Source organism: Pelodiscus sinensis, chromosome 4, assembly GCF_052426305.1.
Source record: "Pelodiscus sinensis isolate ZL-2025 chromosome 4, ASM5242630v1, whole genome shotgun sequence".
Taxonomy (NCBI): Eukaryota; Metazoa; Chordata; order Testudines; family Trionychidae; genus Pelodiscus; species Pelodiscus sinensis.
Genome location: NC_143055.1, coordinates 24,121,983 through 24,143,136, shown reverse-complemented (window position 1 = coordinate 24,143,136; position 21,154 = coordinate 24,121,983). Strand labels below are relative to the sequence as shown.

Here is a 21,154-nt window from a genome sequence, read left to right as displayed (position 1 = left end):
GGTAGATAACCAAGGTGATCAATTGTGAAAAATTGGGACAGGGTAGGCATCAGTGCCTTAAATAAGACAAAGCTCCAAATACAAATTTAGATGGACCCTATAAAAATCAGGACATCTTCTCACCCTATGAATAACTTGAACAGTGAACTCTGTCTCAACTTGCCCTGTCCTTATAAATCCAAGCTATCCTCATAAATCTGGTCTAATCTCTTTTCTTGAAGTCCAAGTCAATTCAGTTTTATAGGAACTTAATCTCTTTTCTTTCACTAAAAATAAACTTACATTGATGCCTTAATCTTTTGATTACAGTGTGTATCCTTTTACAAAAACAATCTGTCTAAAGCGCATTTCCCTACATTTGATAAGTGAACACAATCCTTTCTTCTCTGGAAGCACATCTTGGACTTGACTATGCTCTAGCTAGCCAGTCTATAAAATGTCAAAAATCCATGGGCCTATACACACACTGAAGTCAGTGGTATTCTTTCCATCAAGTTCAATGGCTATCATATTGGTCCTAAGGTAGCAATTGAGGATGGTGTTCAAAAATAGGGGTTTAGAATTGCTGCCATATGAAGAGAGATTAAAAAGAGTGGGACTTTTTAAGGGGGGGCGATATGATAGAGATCTATAAAATCATGACTGGTGTAGAGAAAATGAATAAGGAAAAGTTATTTACCTGTTCCCATAAAACAAGAACCAGAAGTCAGCAAATGAAATTAATAGGCAGCAGGTTTAAAACCAGACAAAATGAACCATTTCTTTACACAATGCACACTCAACTCATGGAACTCCTTGGCAGAGGAAATTGTGAAGACCAGGACTTTAACAGGTTTCAAAAAAAGAACTAGATACAGTACATTCATGGAGGATTGTGTCCCTAGCCTCTGTTTGTCAGACACTGGAAATGTATGACAGGAGAGTGATTGCTTGATAATTCCCTGTTTTGTTCACTCCCTCTGGGGCATCTGGCATTGGCCACTGTTGGAAGACAGGATTGAGGGCTTTGGTCTGGCCCAGTATATTTGTTCTTATGTTCATGGAAGAAGCTTAGACAACTTATTTCATTTTGTGGCAGATTTTAGTATCTTCTCTTTTGGCAAAAAAGATGGGCCCTTTTATGCTAATATGTTTTAATGGCATAATGTGGAAAACATAGCATTTTAATATGGCCATAGGGAGAAGAAACACAATCTGTATCATCTTTTACTTTATCTGAATATATTACCCTGGGGGGTTGTAGCATGCTGTCTAACTATTTTTAGCATCCAAATACAAAAACATTTGGCAGAAAGATTCAGGAAGAAAGAATTGCAAAAGCATCTTAAAAGATTTAGGAACACAATGGGACTTGTGCTCAGAAACCTCTTAGGAACTTTTGAAAAAACTTCCCCACACAAAATTAAATAGAAGGGTGGAAAGATTGTTAGGCATTCTATATACAAGAGAATTCCTGTTTCAACAGCACTATGGGCCTGGATATCTTAAGACACAGAAGAATGAGGAGAATTATTGTTGCTTTTATAATGTACAAAGTGGTCAACAAGGTGATGGTTTGACACTTATGAAGTAGGTGAAGTAATATATTTTATTGGACTAACTTCTATTGGTGAGAGAGAAGTTTTCAAGTCTACACTTCAGTTAAATACAAGCTAACATGGGCAGGTAATTGTTTGCTGATACCTTAAACAGGTTCCAGTGAGGGGTGGTAGGTGGCTACGAAGTGTGCATTTGTAGGGGAGGGCATGGGGAGAGGAGTTATATCTGTATTAACAATAAGGAGTCCAGTGCCACCTTAAAGACTAAAACTTATTTGAACATAAGCTTCTATGGGCTGTAGTTAACTTTGTCTCATGCAGCTGATGAAGTGGACTCCAGCCCACAAAAGCTTATGCCCTAATAAATTTGTTAGTTTTTAAGGTGCCACGGGACTTCTCGTTTTTGCTGAATCAGACTAAACCAGCTACCCCTCTGAAGTATATCTGTATTGAAGCAGGTTCTTTCAGGGTATATGAGTGACTCGTTCCATGATGCAATCTACTTCTGTGGTGGAATATCCTTGTTTGGGGAAGGCAGTTACGTATCTAAAGGTGTGTATCCCTAGATTCTCTCCTCTGAGCATACTCAGTTATAGCTGAGTACCAGGTGTGTTTGGAGTAGTTGGACCTGTGAAAGTAGATACTCTTCTTGTATATTTTTAAATTCCATTGTTCCATCCTTCCATTGCTGAAGCTGATCTTAGAATCCAGGAAGTTGATGGTAGTATGGGAATGTTCTACAGAGAGTTTGATGGATGGGTGGTGGTTTAAGTGGTGATGGAAATCTTTGAAGGAGTTTAAGTTGTCTATCCAACAGATGAAAATGTCACTGAATGACGTAAATCATTAGTTTCATGGTGTATTTGTCCAGATATTCCTTTTCAAGGTGGACCATAAAGATGTTGACATATTGGGAGAGTCATCCTAGTGGCTGTTCCCAGACTTCACACAAAGTGTTTGTTATTTAATCTAAATGGTTATGGCTGAGAATAAACTGGATGAATTTGGTGATCTGTTTAGGGTGGATATCTGAGAGTTGTGTCTTCTTGATATCTGAAGCAGGCACAATGTTGTCATTGTGAGGAATGGTAATGTAATGGCAGACAAAAGCCATGAGGGCAAGGATGTTGTTTTGAAACAGACAGTTAATGTTGCTGACTTTCCGAAGGAAGCTGGTTGTGTCCGAGAGGAAGCTGGACCTTTGTGTGGTGAATGGTCTGAGGGTGGTGTCTAAGTCCTGATGCTCCTTCAGTAAGGGTGAGATATGATGGGTCTGCCTAAGTTCCCCTATTTTTGTGTCTTGGGAACCATGTAAGTTCATGGGGGATTAAACTGCAGAATCTCTCTTGATCCAGTATATTCTTCAAATATACCAAGAAATCTGTTATCTACAGTCAGGCACTCAAGAGATCACAGAATATGCTCAAAGGAGAAAGTCTGGGATACACCCTGGAATGCAATTAAAATCACGTTCCCCAAACAAGGACACTATCAGAGAAGTACACATCATGGAATGGGCCATCCAAATACATAATCTGCTTCAATATAGAAATAAACCCCTCTTGACTACATACCTGTAGTTTTCACACAAGAACCTACACGTGGTACCCAGCAAACAATTACAAGTCATACTTGATAGAGACTAGCTCCTGAAATCAATCTTTCCTGAAATCCTCTTCTTGTCTCCAGATAACCCCCAGCATCTCCAAGTTCATCATCAGAAGTACGGACATAAAGGGGTAACCAATTAACTATACTGTCAAATGAACCCACATAGAAAATCAATAAAAGACAAAAACACCCTATTACCGATGGGTGAACACTTTTCACAAAGTGATCGTTCCATATCTGACCTCACAAGGTCATTCTCAAAAAGTAAGCTGCACAGAACTTTCAAAGGCAAGTCTGAGACGTTCAATTCATAACCTGGCTACGACATATAAGATCACAGATCAAATAGAGACACTAGCTTCAGGACTTACTTAACCACACATAAAACACAACAAATGGTCTGGTAGCACTTTATAGACTAACAAAACATGTAGATGTTTTGTTAGTCTATAAAGTGCTACCAGACCATTTGTTGTTTCTTCTGTACAGACTAACTCAGCTACTCCCTGAAGCTTCTTAACCACACACAGCCCCTGCCAGCTCCCCCCTCCCTCCTTGCTTTTTCTTCCTTTTTTTCCCCCTATCACTAGAGAGGGCCACTTCACCATAAATGGTCCTCTGAAAAACAATTTAACTACTGATTCTAAATAATCTAGTCCACCTTGTATTTAGGTTAGACCTGCTGAGTAGATTTCCCAGACCTGATGAAAAGCTCTGTGTAAACCCAAAAGCTTGTTCTTTCTTCCTCCCAAAGATGTTTGCCCAATAAATATATTACTTTGTATCTTTAATATTATTGGACCAACAGGGCTATAACAACACCGCATACGATTTATGGAGTAAGAAAATTTCTATCTACAAGACAGAAACATTTATGGGAATGATCAATAGAAGCTTCCCCAAAAACCCCACCTGGGTGCATAAAGAAACCAACTATAGGGAAATGATAATAGTTCAGTCCCTGGCCTTTGTTGAGCATGCTATCAAGGAAGCAAGTTAGCACCAATTGTAGTTCTTCATGTCCTCCAGGCACTAGCTTTAGAAAATCAATTTCAAGCTTTGAACTCCATAAGTCAGGACACTGTAAGATACATGCACACATTGTTTTTATTTGTATGATGGTAGTGCCTAAAGGTCACAGCCAGGATCAGAGCCTCTTTTCACCAAGTACTGTACAAACACAAGTTTGTTACTTGTTCTAAAGAGCTTACAAAAGTTAGGATCTGATCCCATAATGAGTTCAGTGCAGGCTTGCTCCCACATGTGGGGCACTACAATATCAGGGTCAAATTTATTAAGTATTATTTAAACAAACATGCAAGCAAGTCACATGTAGACCACCTCACAGCCACTAGTTAATAATCATTTTCAAGTAACTAATGACATAGGCTAGATTTAAATTTGTGACACAGAGTTCAATAATGAGCAAAAAATTAATCTGCAAAACTTGGAAAGAGGGAGGTAACAAATTAATCCCAATGACCACACATTATTTGTGGTAACATTCTGGTAGTTAATGGCAATTACATGATAAATGATTAAAACTATCCTCTTATATCCAGATCACTGAGTAATTAGTCTAACATCCTAATAATACAGGAAGCGCAATCTTTTCCTTACAGATAATGGGGACATATGCTTTGCTTATAAACATCTTCCCTCTGCTGCATTTCAGTCATTTATATTTAGCAGCCTATTTGTGACATGTGAACATTTCCAAGCGTATGTATTAAAATACTTGCTTTTGAAAAAAGCCATGTTAACACATTTTTCTAGAGCACTACAAATGTTAACTCCTTGAATGCCCTAGCTCAGCAATTAATGGGTTTCAGAGGATACCTTTACACAACTGAAGTAGAGAGAGAATTAATCATCATTAGTTATTAATGGAGTACTTATTAATGGTTCATGGTCCTGCTGGAGGGGCATAACAAGTGGGGTTCTGCAGGAGTGTGTTTTGAGACTGGTTCGGTTCAGTATCTTCATCAACGATTTAGATGATGGCATAGAGAGTACAATTATTAAGTCTGCAGATGATACCAAGCTGAGAGTGGTTGCAAGTGCTTTGGAGGATAGGGTTGAAATTCAAAATGATCTGGACAAACCAGAGAAATGGTCTGAGATAAAGAGGTTGAAGTTTAATAAGGACAAGTGCAAAGTACTCCACTTAGGAAGAAACAGTCAGTTTCACACGTACAGAATGAGAAGCAACTGTTTAGGAAGGAGTACTACAGAAAGGGATCTAGGGGTCATAGTGGATCATGTTAAACATGAGTCAACAGCATGATGCTGTTGCAAAAAAAAGCAAACATGATATAAGCGTTGGTAGCAAGACACGAGAAGTCTTCTTCTGCTCTACTCTGTGCTGGTCAGGCCTCAATTGGAGTATTGTGTCCAGTTCTGGGCACCACATTTCAAGAAAAAGGTGGAGAAATTGGAAAAGGTCCAGAGAAGAGCAACAAAAATGAGTAAAGGTCTAGAGAACATGAACTGTGAAGGAAGACTGAAAGAATTGGGCTTGTTTAGTTTGGAAAGGAGAAGACTGAGAGGGGACATGACTGCGGTTCTCAGGTATCTAAAAGGGTGTCACAAGGAGGAGGGAAAAAATTTGTTCTCCTTGGCCTCTGATGATAGGACAAGAAGCAATGGGCTTAAACTGCAGCAAGGGGGGAGGTTTAGGTTGGACATTAGGAAAAAGTTCCTAACTGTCAGGGTGGAATAAATTGCCCTGGTAGGTTGTTGAATCTCCATCTCCGGAGATAAATTTAAGAGCAGGTGAGACAGATGACTATTAGGGATGGCCTAGATGGTACTGGATCCTACTGTGCGGGCAGAGGACTGGACTTGATGACCTCTCAAGGTCCCTTCCAGTTCTAGTGTTCTGTGACACATCACCCCCAGATCACCATGTTTCTGAAAAGTCTTGTGGTTATTTATTTATCTACATGATACTAAGGTTAAATGGGCAACAAACATTCATTCTCTCTCAGAGACTATGTATACATTTCAGAGGCTAGTTTAACTTTCTATAACAACAAATCTCTTCACATGATCAAAAATCCTATTTAAAACACTAATATACAACAGCTGGTAAAGAAGTGCTGCTAAAGTCATTACATTTCTAACCACAGTATAAAATCTAATCCTGTAGCCCTGATTTAGGGAATGAGTTCTAATTTAATCATTTGGACAAGTCAGATGAGTAAGGCACGAGAATCACTCTGCTACACTTACACAAATTATTAACTTGAGTTGCAAACACTTTTATTGAAATCAATGGAACTATTTGTGGGATAAGATACTATTCCGTGTGAGCAGTAGTAGCAAAATATGGCTCTATATGAAGTAGAATTCAAGGACAGTTAACACAGAATTAGAAAAGTGAAAATGGTATAAATACAAATGGGTCCCATATGAGGAGAGGCTAAAGAGACTGGGACTTTTCAGTTTAGAAAGGGGGGATATAATAGAGGTATAAAAAAAATCATGAGTGGTGTGGAGCGGGTGAATAAAGAAAAGTTATTTATTTTTTCCCATAATATAAGAACTAGCGGGCACCAAATGAAATTAATGGGTAGCAGCTTTAAAACTAATAAGAGAAAGTTCTTCTTCACACAGCGCATAGTCAACCTGTGGAACTCCTTGCCAGAGGAGGTTGTGAAGGCTAGCACTATAACAGAGTTTAAAAAAGAGCTAGATAAATTCACTGAGGTTAGGTCCATAAAAGGCTATTAGCCAGGGGGTAAGGGATGGTGTCCCTGGCCTCTATTTGTCAAGAGCTGGAGATGGTTGGCAGGAGACAAATCACTTGATCATTGTCTTCAATCCACCCCTTCTGGGGCACCTGGCACTGGCCACTGCCAGCAGACAGGATACTGGGCTAGATGGACCTTTGGTCTGACCCAGTATGGCCATTCTTACGTTCTTAAATATGAGCTGACTGAAGCACATCACCATCATATTGCACTGTTGTTAGTCTAACTACTTTTTGGTATTTAAGTTGAAAATGGCATACATTGCAATGCTGCTTTATTTGAGTTGAATTACACAATTATTTTAAAGGTTCATGTAAACTAGAGATGGGCTTAAAGCTAATGTCTGGATCCAAACTGCCACAAATATGGGTATTCGGCTCTGGATCTGAATACTGCAGTTCGGGTCAACCTTTAAATAAAAAACAATGACAGACTTCCGATCTGTGAAGCATTCACCAGAGCTTCAAATCAATTTCACAGTACTTTGGTAGTGTTGGGCAAACTTCATTTAAAGTGACTTGTTATGCAAACTGATAAGCAAAAGATTATCAAATAGTTAATCAGTCCCTCGACTAGTCGCTTCTACCCCCACTTGCTGCCTCTAGAGCAGGAACCAGTGCTGGGGGGAGCCAGTTTAAAAGTCAGTTCCCTTCCTGGCACCATCTCCGCGAGGGTCAGGGGAGGCAGGTGCGCAGCTCACGCAGGGACCCCCTTACTGCACTTCAGCCTTTTAAATGTATTAAGAACTTACCAGCTCTTAATACATTTAGAAGACAGAGCCGCAGGGGGTTAGCTCCTGGGGACGGGAGCTAACCCCACTGTGTCTCCCCTCCTTATTGACTCAAACTAGTCGATGGAAAAATCCATCGACTAGTCAGTTGATTAAACTAAATTTAACAGCCCTAAAATTGAATGCTTTCAATAATACAATCCCTAATGTCACATGTACCCTACCAGACTGTCCAACAGATATTTACTTCAAAAACAATGCAGATGTTCAACACCTTCCCATAAATACTGATCAGGTGTTCTGCATGTGGTAATACTTTATCTTATATATTTAAATATCAATGAAAATATCTTGGATTATTATAAAGCAGGGGTCCAATTTTCCAATCCTTATGCACCCAAATTCCACTAAAGTCAGTAACTGTTCTGGGTGTCCAAGAAACGTAGAATTGGGCCCCTTAGAGAGATATCTGTTTTGTTGTTGCTGCATATTATCTTTTCTTTCAAAAGAAAAACATTCTTCCATTAACCACTCCAGATAGTTTTTCCAGGTATTTGTGCATGTTAAAATAAGTACATGATTTTTCTTATTTTTTCAAGTTTAAAGAAAATCCAGAGTGATGAGTTTGTAAGAAAAAGAACTGGATTAAATAGTGTTATATTTTATTATTATCCATATATGTCTATAAACAGTCATATAACCAGAGTTAAGTAGTCTCAGAACTATATCCTGTCCCCTGCACTATCAAAAAAAAATCAGGTTGCTGCAAAGCAATATCCTGGACAATGCACTGAATCTATTTTCAATTACTTTAATGACCTTGTAAGCGCTTCCAAATTTTAAGTGCATCCATTCTTCTAAAAGATTCAGTATTCTGGGAAAAACAGAATGCACATTGCTTGTGTAAAGTACCCCTATTTCAAGCTAGCAAATCCAAAAATATAAATATGTTACAGCTGTTCATCTGCCACCCAAGTGATCTGCTGTTGCCTTTATACTGCCGGCTTATCAGTGCCATCATCAATTTCTTTCAAGTGTTCTATCTTATGACTTCTGCCTTAGACAGTTGCCTTCTAGAATGCAAATGCTTATCTGGAAACACTATCATTCTTTAACAGTTTAGGATGCTGCAGTTTAGCACTTTCATTTAATTCAACGTAAGAACATTAATATTAAACATTTATTAGAAAACTAAGTTACATTAAAGACATGAAAAAATAATGTCAAGATTTAGTTTTATATTAAAAACAAGTACAAATACTCCCTATAGAAGAAAGAAATAAAGATTAATTTCTTTAACAAATTGTTGTATGCTTCACCCCATTTATTATTGCAGGGTTCTCTAAGGGTGTGTCTACACTGCACATATAGCTCAAAATAAGCTATGCAATTTGAGCTATGCCAATTGCATAGCTTATTTCAACGCAATTTCAAAATAGCTTATTTTGTAAATAACCCATTATTCCTAAACATCACTTACTCCTCATGGAATGAGGTTTACAGGGACATCGGAATAGTGAGCCTACTATATTTTGAAATAAGGGGCTTGCTGTTAAGACACGAGATAGCTATTAAGACCCGGGGACCTCTAGTATCCCGAAACAGCGCTGCAGTGTAGATGTCGTCTAAAATGTCTAAGATGCAGTTTAGATGTCGTATTCTGGCGCCCTGCGCATGGGCGCGCGACACCGCCCCTGGGTGCACGGCGCATGTGCGGGCCTGCCCGTGGGGAGCGGGCCCGCCCCCCTAAGGTGCACAGGCCTGCCCCCGGGGCTCACAGTGCAAGCGCGGCCCAGTCCGGCCCGGCAGTCGCTGCTGGCGTGCATTCTGGGCCATATAGGGCCCCGCGGCTGTGGGGGGGGGAAGGGCGTGGCTGGCCGGCGCCGTGGGGATGCAAGCGGGCCGGCGCTGCAGGAGCCGGGCATGCGGCACCTGATGCCAGCTGTAAGGGATGCCGTGCGCCCCTTACAGCTGCCATCAGGCGCCCCCCATCAGTTGGCGCTCTGGGCAGCTGCCCAGCTCGCCCATGCCTCCGTCCGGCCCTGTCTAAGAGACCTGGGCTTCTTGCACTAGCTTATTTTGCTCACTAAATTTAGGAAGGAAGTGTATTAAGCTATCTGCACGCTTGTGGATATGAGTGAATATATGGCTTTGCAAACACAAAAACACCAACAAAAAGGTAGGGCAAAATTTGGATCTGCCATTTCACGACAGAGGAAATGTGACCGCAATCTACTAAAGGACTAATGGTCTGGTAGCACTTTATAGACTAATGAAACATGTAGATGGTATCATGAGCTTTCATGGGCACAGCCCACTTCTTCAGATGACTAGACTGAAGAAGTGGGCTGTGCCCACAAAAGCAAATGATACCATCTTCATGTGTCAGTAGTCTATAAAGTGCTAACAGTCCATTTGTTGTGTTTTCTGTAACAGACTAACTCGGCTACGCCCTGAAACTACTAAAGTACTGCAGATCAGAATCAATCCAACTCACATATGCAGTAACAGTTATTATCCACTGAAGATATATATAAGACAATTGGTAGTCTCAGTCCACTTTGTAGTGGACAAGTGTCCACCTAATATAAACCATTCGGTAGCCTTGTTGGCAACCATCAGTCTGAAGGGACATAGAGACTAAGCTACCCACTCACCTCCAGAAGAGATCTCTTCAGAACAGGGTTCAGACACATTGGCAGGACAGTGTGGGGAAGCCTGCATTGCTGCTGCCCATGCTATCCCTGTCCTGTGGAGAAATAAAGGACTTCAATTTCCAGGGCTGTCAGTCCAGCACCTTTCACATTACAAGTGTAGGAAAAAAGAATAGTCTCAATTTCCCACTTCACAGCTAATGAGATATTGGGTACTATAAATAGCCCCCTTCCTATTAATGAATGTGGCCAATTTAATTTCTTCAATAGAGTTTTATTTGCTTATCCCAGCAGTGAGTGTGGTCCTTGTTTTGCAAATTTCTGCTGCTCTTGCTGCACCTGTCTAATACTTACAGAAAATTTAACCACCAAACTAAAATATGCAGTACAAAGGAAATTAAATTCTTTATAAAATAATCTTTCAATCCCAAAGTGGACAAGCACTTACCAAGTGCCTTACAAAAATTCACACATGTTTAGAATGCACAAAGATACTTCACTCTGGACATTCCCACACACTGGTGTTTACTTTGAACGTCAGTCTCTCTCCCCATGCTAGCTTGATTCCTTTCCCACCCCTAACAACTGCTTCGAGGAGAGCATTAGTGTACCCATTATTCTAATCCAAGAGTAGTACTTTTTCATTCTTGTCACACCCTACATGGCTACATTTTGTTTTATTACTGAGGAGGTACCGATGTGTTTACCCTCACAAAGCACTTACAGTCAGAAAGCCAAGTTTTAAAAAAGTCCATTACTTCTTGCTGTTTCCAATGGGGAAGACTGATTTTCCACTTAGCAGTTTTTAGTTTGACACCTATACAAACGATTGGTATATATCGGAATATAGTCCATTAAATAGAGAAACCTATTTGCAATACATAAATTATTCTATTCACTATGGCAATGAATCTAATGTTTTACTGGATCAAAAACAAGTTTCCTAAACCTTGCTAAAGCAAGTTCGTCTGCTTCCAAGAGCATCTCTCTGTAACATTCAGGGCAGGGCAGGGCAATGCATTGATACTAGATTTAGATTAGGGATTGCAAGTAATTTACTAAAAGAATAGTCAACGCATTTTGTATCAACTATTCAATTAGCTGATAAGAAGCCTCTGCTTTTGAAGTATAGCAACAGCCAGAAGTCCATGTGGAGCCCAGGGTCCGCTAGGGACTCCCCTGGTGACCCTGGGCTCTCTAAGGCACTGCCATTTTGAAACGCCGTGGGGAGCCCAGCGTCAGGTTCCTCATGGCATTTCAAAGCGGCAGAGTCCCGTGGAGCCCAGGATCAGCTGGGGACTCCCCCACTGACCCCGGGCTCCACGCAGTGCTGCCACTTTGAAACACTGTGTGCAGCCTGGGGACGCTCCAACTGGCCCCAGGCTGCACGCAGCATTTCAAAGCAGCAGTGCCCCGTGGCATTGTCGCTTTGAACTATCCCTTGCTCTTCCGCTCTGATAGAGACAGCAAGTGGGGAGGGGGAAGTGACTAGTGGACTAGCCTGTAGACTATGCAATAAGCAAATGTTTATAGGATAGTCAACTAGTCCTTCTCACCCCTAATTTAGATATACAAGATTAGCTGGCTGCAGCTCAACTGGCTTGTTTAACAGTACATGCCAAGTATTTAAACCCCGTTTACGAGAAATGTGGGATAGATAATAAGACAGAAAATGTTGTATTGACTCTATATAAATCCATGGTACACCCACATCTTGAATACTGTGTACAGATGTGATCCTCCCATCTCAAAGAAGAGATATTGGAATAGGAAAAGGCTCAGAAAGGTCAAAAAGTATTAGGGATATAGACCAGCCCAAATGAAATTAATAGGCTTCAGATTTAAAACAAACAAAAGGAAGTATTTCTTCATGCAACGCAGTCAACCTGTGGAACTTTTCACCAGAGAATGTTGTGAAGGTCAGGACTATAACTTCATTCAAAAAAGAACTAGATAAATTCATGGAGAATAGCTCCATCAATGGCTATTAGCCAGGATGGGCAGAGATGGTGTCCCTCACCTCTGTTTGCCAGAAACTGGGAATGAATAATAGGGAATGGATGACTTGAATTCCTGTTCAGTTCACTCCCTTTGGGGGACATTAGCTACTGTCAAAAAACAGGATAATAGGCTAGATGGACCTTTGATCTGATCCAGTATGGCCAATCTTATGTTTTTAAAGTAGGGATGTAAAATCCTCTATAATTGGCTAACCAATTAAAACATGAAGTATGAGTGGCTAACTGGTTAAATGTGCAATACAGATGGCTCTAAATTAGGTATGTGAAAGGTTAACTATGAACAGAGGCTGCTCTGGGGGTACGTCTAGACTACATGCCTCTGTCGCCAGAGGCATGTAGATTAGGCTACCCGACACAGTAAAATGAAGCGGCGATTTAAATAATCGCCTCTTCATTTAAATTTACATGGCTGCCGCGCTGAGCCGACAAACAGCTGATCAGCTGTTTGTCGGCTCAGCGCGATAGTCTGGACGCTCCCCTGCCGACATCAAAGGTATTTGTCGACCACCCAGGTATGCCTCCTGGGATGAGGTTTACCTGGGTGGTCGACAAATACCTTTGATGTCGGCAGGGGAGCGTCCAGACTATCGCGCTGAGCCGACAAACAGATGATCAGCTGTTTGTCGGCTCAGCGCGGCATCCATGTAAATTTAAATGAAGCGTCGATTATTTAAATCGCCACTTCATTTTACTATGTTGGGTAGCCTAATCTACATGCCTCTGGCGACAGAGGCATGTAGTCTAGACGTATCCTGGATGCCTACAGTGGATGAGAAGCTGCTCCAGCCCCTACCACTTAAATGGTTAACCTTTCACATCCCTAATTTAGAACTTTAGCTGTTAGCAATGTTAATTTTGCAACTGGATCAAGGGCTAGGATATTGTCCATAAAATGAATGTGCATATGTGATTCAGAGCTGGCTAAAAGCAAACAGATTTAACCAAAAATGACTGGATGTGAACAGGTAACTAGTTAACCAGGAAGCATTGCCCTTACTGGGAGATGCTTACCAGACAATCAGCAGACGGGAGCAACCCTTTGTCTGTGGCCCACCGCAGAAGGAGGGCTGCTCCATCTCACTTAATGAGTTAACCAATTAAACCTAACATTTAACTACTTAACTGATTAAACGGAATTTTGCATCCCTACTGGCTTCTGCTGTGTAAAGATTGTGACAAACAATTTCTCCCACTAGAAAATGGGACTTGTTTTAAAATATAAGATTTAATATAGGCTGGTGTCTTAAAATCAAGCTTTCCACATCCCAGTTCTCCCAGTCTCCTATACAAAGAGCACTAAAAAGCAACAGCACAATTAGTCCTCCTGAAGTCATTCTACCATGGGCTATAATGTCCAATTTTAAAAACAGATTCAGGCTGAGGTCAGGAATAGGATAAGAGATCTCCAATCCAAATTCTCATAGAATTTCTCAACAGAATGGGGATAATAGAGTAGTAGTTCTGACAAAATCCTAAATATGGATAATTGCACTTTGCTTGCCTAAGATTGCACCTGCCATTTCAACTTGGAGTCTTTCAAATTCCATTCACACTGCTGTGCACTGCTGCTATAGATCCGGTTGACAGGAGCAGCTCGAGGAGAGCTGCCGGCAACTGGCGCCCTAGGCGGAATGCGCGATCGGCACCCCCGCCTGCATAGCCCTCAATGGTGTGACGTCATCATGGGGCGCCACGTTAAACGCGGCGCGCTAGGCAACTGCCAAGGTTGCCTACATCCATAGGTCGCCTCTGGCTGTTTAACAGTTTCTGTATTTCACCCTAGAAGTGGTTCCACTGCTCAGTCCAATGAAATAATTCCTGTGTATAAAGTCTGATTCCAAATACCATAATTATAGAAAAAAATCTCATCGGCTTCACTCCCATTTGGTATCTATATGAGGTTTATCAACTGTTTTAAAAAACCTTAATAAAGATTATTAATTGTGGTTACCGAGCTAATCATAATGTTTATACAATTTGTATCGACTATACAATTAGTTGATAGAACTGCAATGCAGAGCCATAGCAGGGGTAGCTCCAGGAGCCACCCCTGCAGCAGCTCTGCATTTTAAATGCAGCAAGAGCCACCGGGCTCTTCCTACGTTTATAATGCAGAAGCGCAGCGTCCGCACGACTCAGGACTGCTCAGTCCCGGCTCATGCTGAGTCTAGCAGCCCTTGTTCACAGCGGCCAGCCCTGTCCACTGCGAACAGGGGCTACTGCTGGAGCAGCCTCGTCCACAGTGGCGAGGACTGGCTGTGGGCAGGGGCTGCTCCAGCAGCAGCCCCTGTCCACGACCAGGGCTGGCTGCTGCAAACAGGGGTTAGTGAGGGAGCAGCCTCTGTTTGTGGCGGCATGGGCTGGCCGCAGCCAGGTCCCCCTGCTGGGACCCTGGTGGACAGAGGCTGCTCTGCAGCAGTCTCCCTTATTCCCCCCTGCTGCCTCTGATACAGGCAGTAGGGGGAGGGCAGGAGGCACCCTGGAGCCGGTACTGGGGGGAACCAGCTTTTAAGCTGGCTCCCCCAGCACTGGCTCATGTGAGGAAGGGGGGGGGTGCCACAAGGAGCAATGGGGCGGGCAGGGACTCAAGCAGTCCTGCTTGTCCCATGTTCCTATTATGGCACTTCAGTCTTTGAAATGTAGCAAGATGCAGGGCTCAAAGGCTGAAGCTCCATGGGAACTTCCTACTGTGGCTACTTTTGAAATGTACCAAGAGTCCTACGGGGCTCTTGTTACATTTAAAGGCTGCCTTAGTCCCTACTTGTGCCATTTCCCCACTATGCTTCTGTCTCTCTTGCCCCCGCAGAGATGGTGCTGGGGAGAACCGGCTTTGAAGCTAGCTCCCCCCAGCACTTGCTCCTGCTCCCCTCCCTTTCTGCCTCTCTCTGATAGAAGCAGCAAGGGGGGGGGGGGGAGGAAAGCAACTAGTTGAGTCACTAGTTGACTATCCAAAAAGCATACGCTTACCAGAAAGTCGATTAGTCGCTTACATCCCTAATAAAGATTCTGGGGGTCGTTCTGCGGCAAAGGTACAAACTAAATATAAAATTCTTAGAAATCAAACCAACTACTAGGGTGGGAGAATATGCTATGAACACGGTGCAAAGACCTAGACAAAAGAGAGATTTCAACATTAAATGTATCATCATTCAACTATTTCAACATTAAATGTATCATCATCTCTAAAGACAAATAAATATAACGTGTTGTTTAGCATAGGTTATATAAAACTGGACACCTTAGGAAATGCCACAGCAACACCATCACATCCACACATGTGGTCGGTAAAAGCTGCATTTTACAGTGAATACATATAAACACAAGACAGTCTCTTGGCCTTCAAGCTAGCTTTAGGATAAAAATACAACCGGCTGGCTGTTCCAGCTATTCATGGCCTTAACCATTAATTCGAAGTTTTAGCTTACTCAGAACAGAATGTGTGTATTTTTAAAAAAAAAGGTAAGTTGCACCTGTGCTTGCTGACTAGTAATTCTTAATGTATAGCTTTATTAAGTTGTATCTTGAATCTAGATGATTACCTCCTGTGAAAAAAAATTCACAGGAAAAGTTATCCTGAGGATGCTTTCCACACACCTTTCTTTTGAAGGAAAAGGGAATTAGAGAGTCATCGAGTCTGGGGAGGAGGAAGCGTGCAAATACCATGGATAGCTTTGATCCAAGAGATCATCAGAGGCCAACCACACAATGTAGGAATCATCCATATTGACTACAGGGAGGATGGAATGCTAGCATGTCCAGGAGGAAAGAATGCTAGCATGTCTATTGGGGTAGAGGATGAATTGATGTTATTTCTAACACTAAAAACAACATTATTTTTGCACAGTCACAAGATGAGCAACCCTTGAGTGACTGCTCGTCTATGCTGCCAGCCTCACAGTGCTGAGTGAATCCAGGTGGGCTTCCACGGGGAAGGACCAGGGAAATAAACAGCTGAGCTATCATTTCCTCATTATTGTGTCCTCATCCCAGAGATGTCCACTTTTGCTCTCTTCTATCCATACAAATTGCACTGAACATCAAGCCTTGATAAGGCAAATATATATTCTTCACCCAAAAATAGTTAAAATCTCATGTTTTGCATAAGGTTTTGAAAACATACTTTTACTATCTCTCAAAAGAAACATAGGCATGGGACTTCTATCAAGAGGGCCAGTCCAGCAATTCTGAGTAAGTGTCAGATTGTAGTTCCCATTCAACAGTAAAAGAACACAGGGACTTTAATATTTTAACAGAGAACTATGTCTGCTGTTCATAATTATTGGTTAATTTCAGCTAGGTTTGTTACTTTTCTATTTACATATTCATCTCTCCTCTGAGTTTTTCCTCTGTATTACTAGATTGTCAAGAGGGAAGCTTCCTCTTTAATTGATGATTCTTATTTTAATTAATTTTAAGGCCCTTAATGCTATATGGCTTCTGTTGCACCCCGGGGTCATATTGAGAAAAAATATGGAATTACACAGATTTTAAATTTCAGTTTTATTCTAAAAGCTGTTTTTTTTTTAAATCTGACAATATGGGAGAAAGAAGAAGAGAGTTGCTTATCATACTGCAATTCCAAACAGGGTTGCCAATGATGACTAACACTATTCTGGCAGATATTTTTTCCAATGTAACAATGTCATTTTATTAAAATAGCCTATTAAATCTCCAGAATTGTTTTTAATTGTCAGCAGGAGATTGACGCTGATTCTGGTAGTTGCTAAGCCAATCCTGGCAGGTTCGCAACCTATATGAAATGGACAAGTAACAATGTTTAGCGTTCAATCCGAAATCCATTTTCCGCCTTATATGTGTATCCACATCTTGGGAGCAGTAAGCAGTCTCACAGTGCCTCACTCCCAAAAGGAGCATCTGGAAGGGTGGGTGGAAGGGTGGGTGAGTGTCTTTGTCCCACTGTGCCCTGCCAGATGAGTGGCAGGGATTGGTATCAGGGGAGCATGGACGCCCGTGCGGAAAAGCGTGGTCAGGATGCTTGCTCAGGAGAGGAGCTCCTCAATAGCAGCACCTAGTGGGGCAAGCACTGTGCTCCAACCACACTCCTCTGCAGGAGCACCTGGACTCTGCTCCACAATAAGCAATAGGCAGGGACAAAGACCAGTACACAGCCCTTTTTGTAGTATCCACATTCCTTCCAATACCCGCAAAAATGAATCATGGAAATCTGAATCCGCACATGAGGATATCTATTGATATGGAGCAGATATTCATGGATCTGCAGGGCTCTAGGCATCATTATTCTGACTTTCAGTTATACTGCAAAATATTTCAGGATCAAGTTTCAAATGTGCGCACCTTAAGAAGCTTCACAAAGTCTGTTAAATGGAGATTCTGTTAAATGAGCCATTTTTGAAAATTAGACCTCCAGAATATGGATATCTGGTCAAATCTATTAACACTGAGAATATCAATAAACAGTGGATTTAGATGAATTAATTAATTAATTGGTGTTTTAGAAGGTACAATTAGTTTCAAGCAAATATATTTACAGTTTGGGAACTGAAACTAAGGTTCCTACTTTGGAAAACAATTTCCCTGAATACAACATTTGAACCAGGCCTCTTGGCAGTACATCATAAACAGTAAGTAATTAATGCCTCTGTACAGCACTCTCTATTGTACTGTATGTTGGTGGAAATACAGCTTTAAAGGCTTACTTTAGGAACATGTGATCAACCATCTTTTGTACAGGTTTCCACAGGAATCCATTTGGAATAATCACATAAGTGACTTAAAAAGAAAGAGCAAGCACTTTGCTCAGTTCATTAGACCCATTGTTACAAGAATGGAACACATGAAGAATGTAGAAGGAAAAACAGGGCAGGATAAAAACCAGCTTGGACATAAAACACGTTTTGTTTTTTTGGGGAGGGGAGGAAAAAATTTAGAAAATGCCATCCTATCCACCAAAAAAAGACTAATGCATAAACTAGAAATAACTGGAATTAATTTGTTACTCTCTTAATTCGTGTTGGTTTTACAAGACTATTGATTTTGGCATTTGAATAAAAGTGAAAATATACAAGTGCAATCTATTTCTGAGATGCAAATCAGTTAGACAGATGCAGGTTTGCAAATGGATATTCTGAAATCCTCTCCGAGTGGAAGATTTTATCTAAATCAGTGGGCATCTACCCATATTTTAATGATTTTAAAAGCTCATATTTCTCTCAATCTGAATAGTTTTCTTTTAATCTAGTGAAGTTATTTCAATTAAAAAATAGTGGCACAAGAGCTGAGAACTCTTATGACCCTTACGTAAGCATGAACTATATACACTAGGCTCAGTAAATCATAGATATTAAGCAAAATATGATATTCAGTCATCCAAAGCACACCAAAGGCCAACGGGCTGATGTCCAATAGAATGGATTTGGGTCACTAGTCCTCCACGGACAATAGCAGCTCTGAGCTGCGTCTCTGAATCCTGTGTGGTTAGCGCTACTTGATCTGGGGCAGAAGCCAACACAGGTAGCCAAGTGCTCGTCAGTGCACTTTAAGCAGACTGATAGACTGGCTGGTCACCTTTCAACCTCACCATTAACATACACACTTTCTTTATTCTTGCCCATGTACGAGATGGAGGGGAAAAAAATCCCCACCATCACCCTTAGCATCCATAGAGAGAAGCAAAGAGACTGTCCCCGCTGCTTTATTTTCACATCTAGAGAAAGAGGACTTAAGGTGATAGGGGAAAAGACAACGTTTAAATGTCTGCAATAGCTCACACTACTATACGGGGAAGGGAAGTCAGTCAGAGAGACGGGCAAAAGTGGTTAGGAATTCTGATTAACTGTAATTTAGAAGAGAGTGACAGCATGAAACATATAGACCCCCGTCCCACAAAAACTGAAAATCCTACCACAGAGAATTTATGATGGATTATAAATCTCACTGCTTTAACATACAGGGATACACTACATATTTGCACCTGGATTTTTTTTCCCCTTCAGAAAGGCAGGATTTGACCTTGAGAGTACACATGTGAGATATAAGGGAGGGCAAAATACTTGGATGTAGAATTTGTATTTGCAGTAATGGCTGAAAAGACTTGAAGTAGCAGAAACTTGGAGATTCCCGAACTACAAAAAAGGCAAACCAATAAATAGGAAACAGTGAACACTCCAATCATTTAGAGCTGTTTTGGCTTTGCTTTTAATCTAGTAATCAAAGGCACTGAGAATTGAGTACTTTGAAGGTGACCTATATTTGTTTAATCAATGAGCTAACTTCCCTTTATGAGATGAATGTGCCAAATAGCTACAAGGGCCTTCACACTGTCCATACACTTTAGCTTTTCACAATGTCACATAATTTTTAAACCCTGTTTTATGGTATCAAAAGGATTTTTTCATTGCATTACATTTTAAATTGTTGTACAAGGTTTCAAACACCTCCCCAGGCGGGTGGTAATTAATAACATTATTACAAGTCTTAAAACTGTTGTTATATTAGGTTATTTTTAAATGGAGAGGGGGAAGTCATCTCTTTTTCCATCAGTGAGTAAGTGACAGAATAAAACACAAGTGCTACTGGATCTGAGATTAATTTTTTTTTCATTTCCGAGGATAAAAAAAATTAAAAGATTAAAAATAAAGTTATCCGATTCTTGGGATTCCAATGCAAAATTAAATACTTCTTTCCAAGGTATAATCATATACTAGTCTCGGGATCAATTTGGATTTTTCTCCCATCTCACCAGTGTCCAACGATTTTCTTTTCTTTTATGCATGCCAGCTCGTTCCTCTGTTATACACAAAGATGGCCCCGTTTTTAGGATGCCAACCTAGGGCTTAAGAGATCTGGATTTAATTCCTAGCTCCATCACATAGTTTCTTGCGACAAGTCACTTAAACTTTCTACACTTTATTTCTCATCTACGAAGAAGATAATACTGCCCACCAACATCCCTGAGAGATAGAGAAGACAAATACATATTGTCAAGTGGTCAGATACTATAACAACAATGGACACAAAAGCATTTTTGATAGAAGGAATCTTGGATATAATTCATTCCCCATCTACTTAATGCCTCTTGAATTGCTCCCTGTAAATCTGACTCTGAAAGTGAGGTTGTGGGCTTTGTTCCTAAGCTGGGTCATCTCTACCATTCAGCATGCCAGACAGTTTGTACAAGTCCATCATAGTTCTCTAGAGTCAAGTCAGTGAGTTCCTGTCCCATAATGATGTTTCAGAATTCAAAGTGAATGCCACTAATGTCAGACCCTTGATGGAGCAAGGTCCCAATTGCTAGATAATCAGGTATGGTACACCACAGCTTCACAAGACATCTATGACTGTTTTACAAACTAAATAAAACAACAACAAATATTAATTTATAATCTGTTCCATATTAAAGGCATCTCTTAGCCTTGCTATGTGAGGCATTCAGTAGACAAAATTTCATTTTTTGTATTTAGCACAATTCCTCCAGAGCACAGAATGAAAGATAAAATAAATGGAGATCAATGGATTAACAACACTTCTTATCCTGATCAATTAAATGTAATATGGAATCAGGATCTTACTCATGTTGAAAAGCACCTTACTGCATAAGTAGTTCCTCTGAGGTAAATGGCACCTCTTATGGAATAAAGTGTTACCCAGCACAAAGTAAGGGCATGAGACTATAGCTCCAAAGAGATCCCATTCACCCAATCAGAAGGGATACTAAGTGTCTAGAGAGCAAAATTCATACTTTGTGTAGAGCTGATGCTACTTCCATTAATGGCAATACCTACTTGGCAATACCAATACCTACTTGGTATAGGCAGAAGTTTTCAGGACTGAATTCGATTATTAAGAAAGCTGCTCCATGTGGACA

General features: G+C 40.9%; 1 protein-coding gene across 5 annotated transcripts in view; it reads right to left on the bottom strand.

The window, feature by feature from the left end:
* PPP2R2C (protein phosphatase 2 regulatory subunit Bgamma) overlaps window positions 1-21,154 on the bottom strand; it is a 271,511-nt gene that overhangs the window by 159,708 nt on the left and 90,649 nt on the right. The window contains exon 3 of one of the 5 annotated variants that reach the window (XM_075930765.2): window positions 10,292-10,383. The exons of the other annotated variants lie outside the window; for them this stretch is intronic. Within the exon in view, the coding sequence (XP_075786880.1) occupies window positions 10,292-10,358 (67 nt within the window). The 5' untranslated portion in view covers window positions 10,359-10,383. The remainder of the gene's footprint in view (window positions 1-10,291; window positions 10,384-21,154) is intronic. 5 annotated transcript variants of the gene reach the window in all.